This window comes from Stomoxys calcitrans, chromosome 5, assembly GCF_963082655.1.
Source record: "Stomoxys calcitrans chromosome 5, idStoCalc2.1, whole genome shotgun sequence".
Lineage (NCBI taxonomy): Eukaryota > Metazoa > Arthropoda > Insecta > Diptera > Muscidae > Stomoxys > Stomoxys calcitrans.
Genome location: NC_081556.1, coordinates 124,567,932 through 124,577,671, shown reverse-complemented (window position 1 = coordinate 124,577,671; position 9,740 = coordinate 124,567,932). Strand labels below are relative to the sequence as shown.

The window sequence follows — 9,740 nt, the reverse complement described above, 5'->3', positions numbered from 1 at the left end:
GTATGTGCTGGCACAATGCACAATCCATACTCATTGAATCCAAATATATTTGTGGTATCCATATCCATACACTTTGTCAGTCGGTGATGTGTACCAAAGAAGATTGAAATAACCGAGAAATTTTTGTGCTCTCAAATTTTACAGTAAATTTCAAGCTATAGGTCGGTAATTTTTTTATTTTTCTTCAAAGCAAATAGCTCTGTCGAAAAAAATAAATTTACTGCAAAAAGAAAAGAAATAAATTAAAGAAAGACGCACATATTGGAAGCTAAGACTGCCGAAACCGATAGTGGTAGTCTCATTTGTACAACAACCACAAATCATATGAAGCAATCCGCCATCTTGTCATCAAGCTGATCGCCGTTTTGCCAATACATGCAAACAAATTTGTGTGCGGGTGTGTATACGTTTACGTACATGAGCAGAGAATATTAGAGAAAGAACATAACAGCAAATAGAATGCAAACAAAAATCGGACATCTTAATACCGTCAAACACGGCCGGCTGTTAACAGAGACCACCTTATTAAATCCGCCTTGACTGCATGCCATTGAGAGCAGAATTCTGCTTGCGGCATGTTCATAAATAATTTCATTTATCTATATTCACAAGCGCCACCAACCAGTCTATGTGCGAAGTTAAAATTCTTTATCTATATATAATTTATATATGTGTGTACAACTTTCAGAGTTGCTATCTATGAAAATACATATCGTGTGATAGAAGCTTTATTTCTGACGACGTATGATTGACATACGTTATACGCCAGCCCCTTCCATTGACATATGTCGACGCCAAAGTACAAATGACATCTCTCCTTCTACTTATATTGTGTTGGCTTTGTACTCAGAAGGTAAGAATTGCATTTTACATTTATTGACAAAAAATATAAAAAAAGTATTGCGAAATTAGACTTAATTCTTAGAAAGTTATACTATTTTTATGTACCTTCACAGAACTAACAAACACAAGTACCAAACCTCCTGAGCACAAGGCAACTAAAACGGGAATATCATCACAAATTTGTGGTGGAACTGGACACTCCAAATAACTCTCATCCTCCACATAAAATCTATGATATCCTAGTGTTTTGCGAATATTGGGATATTCATCATCATGTCCAACCATACCATGCAGCAACAACAGATAATGCCTCGTGTTTCGACACCTGGTTCATCCTCGCGGACCATGTCCCTAGCTGAGAAACAGAAATATATAGAAGACTATGATTTTCCCTATTGCGACGAATCATCCAAATATGAAAAGGTGGCCAAAATTGGTCAGGGCACTTTTGGCGAAGTGTTCAAGGCCAGAGAGAAGAAAAGTAATAAAAAATTTGTAGCCATGAAAAAAGTACTTATGGACAATGAAAAAGAAGGTGTAAGTAGATACATGACTTTCAAGGTAATGCTTGTGTCGCATTTTTAACTTCTGTGACTTTTTTTCATATTCTAGTTTCCCATCACTGCCCTTAGAGAGATAAGAATTCTGCAATTGCTGAAACATGAAAATGTGGTTAATCTCATTGAGATTTGTCGAACCAAGGCAACTGCAAATAATGGCTATCGTTCCACATTTTACTTGGTGTTTGACTTTTGCGAACATGACTTGGCCGGCTTGCTGTCCAATATGAATGTTAAATTTAGTTTAGGCGAAATTAAGAAAGTCATGCAGCAGTTGCTAAATGGTCTATATTATATACACAGCAATAAGGTAAGTCGAAAAATGGAGCGCCTTTTTATGATATCAGGAAATAAGTGTAGTTTAGAATAGTTGTTGTTGTTGTAGCAGTATGTTATAACTGAGACGGCAGTCTTTGCCGATGAAGAATTCCATCGGGTCAATCCGGTACGTACAACCGGCTGCCATGAGATTGGTTTAGAATAGTAGTATAACTCAGTGACGAAATGAAAACCGTGTTAAACGTTTACATTACTCTCCTAATGTAAGTGGAATTTGAAGATAACCTTCTATTGTATCTACATTTGGTATACAGAATGATTCTTTCTAGGATAATTGTGACCTGTCTACCGCAGTTGCTTAAGTATAAAGAATCATTCAATATAGAATTACTGTAACCTGACTACCGTAGTTGTTGTGGAGGTAGCGATCCTCGTCACGCTCCTCTATTTGAGCAAGTTCGTTCCCGTCCATAGGACCGATCACCGCGGGAACGTGATGGCCATTGGTTATTTAAAGGCGCCAATAACACGCCTTGGCATATTGAGCATCATAGACACTCAGTATTTAAGCAGAGACTATCCACTCGATACCGCTGATTGTCAGCGACTGCAATTACAGTTACTCCATATGGAGCATTCCACTATCCGCAAGCCGTGGACGCGCACGTTAGGTGATAACTGTGAATACTACACAGATCGGAGGTCAAGGTTCCAACCCGTGTGGTGCTCATAGTTATCGCGTACCGGCTACCGACCTGACTTCAGTCTCCAGATCCAGCTCCAGGAATCTGGCCGCTTCAATTAGAGTGATCAGATTAGTATTTTTTTTCGAACATGTGATTGGTTGATGTTGTTGTAACCACATTGCCATGTGGAGGTGGCGATCCTCGTCAAGCTGCTGTAGGTGAGCAAGCTCGTTCCGGTCCAAAGGACCGATTGCCACGGGAACCGGGTGGCCATTGGTTATTTAAAGGCGCCAACAACTCGCCTTGTCATATCGATCATCGTAGGCACTAGGTATTTGTGCAAGAGCCGGTGCCACCCGATCTCTCACTGAGACTCTTCGCTCGATACCGCTGATTGTCCGGGACTGCAGTTACAGCTACTCCGGATGGAGCATTCCACTATCTGCAACCAGTGGATGCGCGGTAGCTCGCAGCTAAGCTTCTCGTGACAGCAATGAACGCCACAAAGATCGGACCTCAATGTTCCACCTTGTGTGGTGCTCACAGCTATCCCGTGTCGGGAGGTGATTGGTGTCATGTAGCTCTTGTTTTTCTAGGTACATCATCTACTATTGCTGGTGGGCGTCTACCAAGGTCTATTTTCGACTGATATGATGAAGTTGCATTGGTTAGAGTATCCTGATGAGTATCTTGCAAGTCCGTTCTGTATGAAGAGGTTGTAAGTGTATCGAGAATGTTTTGTGGAATCTCGTCCATTAACAGCCAGATTCCCTCCTGACATGTCTGGAAGGGAATTCCAGCTCAATGAGTTGGAATTTCAGGCAATTCTCATAGAGGCAACTCAGGATGTACTGTTTAGATAGCGGCTCTTTGTCATTTGTAGGCAGCCCGTGATGGTCTTTAGGTCTGCCTTTTTGAAAGGTCTGTAGGTTTTTCCTGCTGTCCATGTTGTTGCTGCATAATTCACTACTGGTAGGCCAATCGTTTTATAAGTGGTTAATAAACGTCATATGCCCATACCTCAAGTGCTATATATCAAAATTTAAGTAGCAAGGGCTGAAACTACACCCAGAAGCCTAGCTACGCTTATTCCTTCATGGTTAATAGGTCATTAAGGGCTGCCTTCGTAGAATTCCCCTTACTATAGGCCCGCTTATCTTTCTTTTATTCTTGATCAAGCATAAAGTATTTCCAAATTGGTTTTTAAATTTTCTTTTTTGTTCCTTTCTTTTACAGATCCTTCATCGTGATATGAAAGCTGCAAATGTTTTAATAACAAAACATGGTGTTCTCAAATTGGCCGATTTCGGTTTGGCCCGTGCCTTTAGTATACCCAAAAATGATTCGAAAAATCGTTATACAAATCGTGTTGTCACATTATGGTATCGACCGCCAGAACTTCTACTCGGAGATCGTAATTATGGACCACCTGTGGATATGTGGGGTGCTGGTTGTATAATGGCTGAAATGTGGACACGTTCACCCATAATGCAGGGCAATACTGAACAGCAGCAGCTGGTGTTAATATCACAATTGTGTGGTTCATTTACACCAGACATATGGCCAGGCGTTGAAGAATTAGAACTGTACAAATCAGTGGAATTGCCCAAGAATCAAAATCGTCGCGTTAAAGAGCGTCTAAGACCCTATGTTAAAGATCCCTATGGCTGTGATTTACTAGATAAACTGTTGACCTTGGATCCCAAGAAACGTATCGATGCCGATACCGCCTTAAATCATGACTTCTTTTGGACTGATCCCATGCCCTGTGATCTGGGCAAAATGTTATCGCATCATTTGCAAAGTATGTTCGAATATTTGGCTCAACCAAGACGTACAAATCAAATGCGTAACTATCATCAACAAATGGCCACCATGAACCAGAAGCCACCAGATAATACCATGATCGATCGAGTGTGGTGAAGATCGACCTACCTATGTATATGCCAATTAGCTGTTTAGAGTATCGTTTTGGTATTAATGTGCTTCTTCAGTATGTACAATTTTCAGACCAATCATGAGATACGAAGATTAAATCATACAAAGTTAAACATATTATGTTTTTAGATATAAGTTACTTTGAGGAGCGAAAAAAAATCCATATTATAGATTCCTAAGATATACATATATCCCATTTTTTTTTATTTATCTAATTATTAGTTAGTTTTGTATATGCAATCGATTTTCCTATTGTTTGTATTGAAACAAATAAAAATTCTATTCCCAATGTATGGAAAATATTGGAGGACATGAATCCACATACTGTAACAAATCATTTTTGTATGTGTTGGGGTAGTGAAGTAAGTATACATAATTTCCAACCAAGGCCTTGGGTAATATAAGAAGTCAAATAATGTGTCACTAGGTCTCATTAAGGCTTAAACACACTTGGAATCAGTTATAAAACTATTCTTCGTAAAAAATACGTCTATTTTATGGTGCTTTACCCAAGGTAAGATTTTCTTTAACCTCTTTTTTTTAGCGCAAAAGTTTGTATACTTTGCCATGGAAAAACTTCTCATTTTCCCTTGTCCCGCTGGGGTCCGACACCGTGGCCCAGAAGTTAGCATTTCTGTCTATGACATTGAAAGCCTGGATTCGGATACTGGCGAGATCACAAACATTTTGAACGGTGATTATCCCTTCCTACTTCTGGCGACATTTGTAGGGTCTATGCTGTGCACAGAAGCCATGGGAAATCTTCTCCCCAAAGAAGTGTCACACTGCGGCACGTCATTCGGACTCGGCTATAAAAAGGAGACCCCTTATCATTGCGCTTAAACTTGAGTTTGACAGTAATCATTGATATGGGAGAAGGTTGTCCCCTTTTCTTTATTTTTGACTTGAATTTTTCACAATTCTATGTTTGTTGTCGAATTTTCTTAAAAATTTTTATTTTTAGAAGTGGTAACGAATTGAGCTTTTTTCGCTACAAGCCTTAGTTTAGGGACAAATGGCCGTTGATGGTTCCAACCCATAAACACACCACACCAGTGGTGCTTCCCCGAAAATTTTTTAAATATTTACCCACAGGAGCGGTAATAGCAGAACACTCTGCAACGTTGCCTGGGAAAACCTGTCTCTCACCTCTATACTATGAGACTCACATCCTTTCTATCTAATTGTAGAAATAGGATACTGTTTTTTTTTCTTTCACGCGCCAGATGAACCTCATTGTTCCAGCCAGTTTTGTGGGCAAAGCCTTTGGAGCCATTTGGAATTTTGAACATTTATAAATATGGGGTTTCTTGTTTGAAAATCAAAAATTAATAAACTTCTTTCTTCCTGCTTTGATTGGTCGAAGTAAATTTGGTGAATAATTTAAATGTCAGGGCGAATCGAATTTTCTTCGCCCTGTTTACAAATTTTGACATATCAAGTTCCCAAAAAAGATGCTTTGTTGTAGCAATTCGCGAAGCGGCCACCTTATTAAATACGCCTTGGACCCGTTCATATTTTTTTTTTTAATTCAGGCCATTTATTTGGCACTTGCCTTAAATAATATTCAGTAGAAGAGGCGAACACAACAGCATCTATTTTTCTGCTTATGGCCTCAAGCAGATTAAAGCATAATAATATCAACAAAACTTCTACTATTTTTACAACAGAATATACTTACCTAGAATACCTTAATTCAGAGAGGGGTTTCCTTTAACTTCTCCCAATTTAACGAACTTGCCGACTAAAATACACACCGACTTGAGATTAATCCATACTTGGCATCGTTCAATTGTAAAATTGTGTCCTGGTAGTTTTTTCACAATCGTTGCACCAAAACTTGAAATTAAAATAATGAAACTTTAAACAAAAACAAAAACAGAGCCCGGCTGTTATCTTTAGCACACTAACATTCCGTTTGCAAATGACAACACTCCATTTGTAAAAGACAAATTGCTACAAATTGTAACTAAATGTCAAGGCTTTGCTCAATGTGTTTGCCAGCAGAAGAGAGCGGAGAGAGAGAGATAGAGCAAATTTTGACATTTTTATAGTTGTTGTTGTAATTCAGCACTTTTATGCATAACATTTATTCCATCATATGGCGAAAGAGAATAAAGTTGTTTCTGTTTTTACTCTCTTGACTTTTTCCTTAACCCCTTTTGTGATCCTTGACCCGTTGTGTTGTAGAAGAGAGCAAATGAAAGTATATCCATTTCAAATTGAAAGCTGTACTGTTTATTTTGTTGCCTTACATTCTCTTAGGTTCTTTTAAAAAAAGACACACACACACACAAAAACTACTACAAACATTTGTTTTCTAAAAATATGATATTTTTGTAACGTATTCTTCTTGTGTTTTTTCTTATTACACAACAGTGGTGTTTGGTTTACTTTTTTTAAATCAATTTCTTTTTTATTTTATTTCCATTTTTTTTTATTTGTCCATTCTAAAACTGGCTGAATCTTAACTTATCCTTCGATTTCGGTGTTTGCTGATTACTTCTTACTGATTTATTGTTGTTTTGAGTTTGTTCAAATTTGTTTTTGTTTTATTTTAAAATAGTAGTATAATATGTATTGTATATGTATATATATAATATTATATATTTGTTTAATATTTAATGAAATACTAATGATTTGTTGTTGTTTGTTTTTGTTTTACTAAAGTATTATTAGTTTTCTTAAATTTGTTGCTTTTATGTTGTTAGTATTGTACATAAGTTTTGTTTTGTTTTTTTTTTATTATTAAGAATTATTACGATAATTTGTTTTTCTTTTGTTACTTAATAAAAAAGGCTCATAACGTAATCACAGAATTGCTTATATCATAGAGCATGAACTAGAGGGCGAAAAAAAAAAATACAACAAAAAAAAACAGAAAAATGCAAACAATGCAACTCGATTCCTATTGACCCATTAAAAATACATATATATCGCATTAAAGTATTAGTTCTAGTTAGAGCATTTTGCAGCCATGGCAAATCATATAGTCTGGGCGCAAAATTCGAGGTTAATTTTTATATTTATACAAGGCTAAAAGAAATATTTTATTAATAAATCCTGGAAAGTAGACCTTTTTCGCAACATCACGCTAAAAATATATTTTCGATTAACATTTTTAAGAATAGTTGTTTTCCTTTTGATCCGTTGCTTCAGAAAAGTTAGAGATTTTGCCCTTCTGACTTCAAAATCAGCCCTATTCTGTATAACAATTCCCTGGGAGTTTTTTTTCCCTACACCCTTTTCCCTTATTCTGCATAACAATTTCCTGGGAGTGTTTTCCCTACTCCCTTTTCCCTTATTCTAAACAAACTTCAAAAAAGAGAAATGCCTCCCAGGGAAGAAAAGTAGGTATTCTAAATCAATCACAAAAGGGAGAATCAGACGATAAAATTTGGTAAAAAATTCCCCCAAAGAAATGCAAGGAAGTTGGTATAAAAAATTATGAATTTAATTATTTTTATAAAAGAATGATATCACTTTTAATTATAATACGAACAATTTAAATATGCCATGTACCCACCACAGAAGGTTTGCATAAGTTTTTCAGGTTTATTGACAAATAGCCGAACGGGACCCGCTCCGCTGCGCCTTCTTTAACTCTCTCTCACTTCGCCCTGAATGTGGATATCGAATTCGTGCCATTGTAGCCTATGACGCTGAACGCGTTCGAATCCTGGCGAAGACATCGGACAAATCGGTGTTTATCCCCTCTTAATATTGGCGACATTTGCGAGGTACAATGCCATGCATGGTCATTTAAAAAATTTTCACCAAAGAGGTGTCGCACTGCGGGACACAGTTCGGACTCGGCTATAAAAAAGGTCCCTTATCATTGAGTTTGAACTTGAATCGGAAGAACATTACCACCAGGAATCGAGAAGGGGCAAATTCTCACACATCAATGACATATCGACCCAAATATGGATATCAAATTCGTGCTGCACTTCCAAATCCCTTCAATTTGAGCCCCATATTGTCATGGCCGGTAAATATGAACCGTTTGGAGGGTGTTTTGGAGCTGGGGCGGCCACCGGCACTTTGCACTGAAAATCAAATTCGATCTTTATTCCCAACGGAATTGAAGTTAATTTTAGGGGGTGCTTTGGGGCGTACCCCCCGCTGGGTACTTGGACCCAAATTTTAATACCATATTCGTTTTCTGGTCTCCAATACCTTTCATTTGATACCCTTATTGGGCCCTTATTGTGTGTATCGGACCCCTTTCGGAAATGTGTGGCGTTTATGGGTTAAGGGGGAGGGTCCGCCTCCACCTGATATCTAAAAATTATATAGCCTATGATTCCTTTCAGACAAACGTACACAATCTATGAAAATTTTAAGAAAATCGGTTCAGCCAAGTATCATATAATATCATAATGGGTATAATCGCGTTTTTGGAGGTGGCGTAACCCCCTATACTTCGATCTGATTTTTTATGTTAGATTCGAAATCTGGGGGTTTTGAGGCGGCCCGATGGGTACTTAGACTCTAATTTTAATACTATATTCGTATTCTTCTCACCAATACCTTTTATTTGATATCTAAATTGTCCCGATCGATCCACTTTTGATTTTGGGTTGTGTTTTTGCCATAAGGGAAGGGTGTGTTCTCCTTCCGATACCGAAAAATTTTATAGCCTATGTTGCCTTCTAGACCTACCTACACAATATGCGAAAATTCCGAGAAAATCTGTTCAGCCGTTTTTCAATATATATGGAAGAAACAAACCGAGTCCCATATATCCGCGATTGACTAAAGTGCCCATTTTGGGCGTTTTTGTGGGAGTGGGGTGACCCCCTATACTTCGACATGAATTTGTATGCCAGATTCGTTATCTACTCCTGCATACTTTTCATTTGATACCCATATTGTCCTTATCTGTACACTTTTGATTTTGGGTTGTGTTTTTAGGGTAACGGTGGAGGGTCCGCCCCCTTTCGTTATCAATAAATTATAAAGACTATTCCTACTTTCCGCCCATATTCCCGAATCTACTCCCGAATACCTTTCATTTGAGTCCCATATGAGTCATGATCGTCAAATAAACCTATATTAAGGGGTTTTGGGGCTGGGGCGGCCCCCCAGGTACAGCATTCACCTTTATACTACTCACTAAAGTAGTTCTGCCCAAGAAGATCAGGTGGATTCAGCCACCTAAACTCCTTTTGGCAAGGGAAAACGCCAACATCCACCAGACCACTCTGAAAGCATGTCATTTAAGGCAACGATTGTTGGATGAAGACGGAAAGTTGTTATCACAACAGAGAAATATCGTGACAAGCTGTAGGCCATATTTATGAACTATTAACATACAAAAAGTGAAACAAACATTTCAAAAGCAATACTTAATATGTTTGTAAACTTTTCTATCAACCTTTATATGTAACTTCATTTTGCCTATTTGTTGATTTTATGTTCTTTTTTCCAA

General features: G+C 37.8%; 1 protein-coding gene across 2 annotated transcripts; it reads left to right on the top strand.

Annotated features, from left to right (window-relative positions):
• The first annotated feature begins 826 nt into the window (after positions 1-826).
• On the top strand, positions 827-4,583 carry LOC106091718 (cyclin-dependent kinase 9). 2 transcript variants are annotated; one of them, XM_013258361.2, is made up of 4 exons: positions 827-853; positions 957-1,380; positions 1,456-1,713; positions 3,605-4,583. In XM_013258361.2, the coding sequence occupies exons 2-4, from the start codon at positions 1,117-1,119 to the stop codon at positions 4,289-4,291; spliced, it is 1,209 nt and encodes a 402-aa protein (XP_013113815.1). In that variant the 5' UTR covers positions 827-853; positions 957-1,116; the 3' UTR covers positions 4,292-4,583. The 2 variants fall into 2 exon arrangements, with proteins under 2 accessions (XP_013113815.1, XP_013113806.1); XM_013258352.2 differs by lacking the exon at positions 827-853 and having other exon boundaries at positions 893-1,380.
• The last annotated feature ends 5,157 nt before the right edge of the window (positions 4,584-9,740 follow it).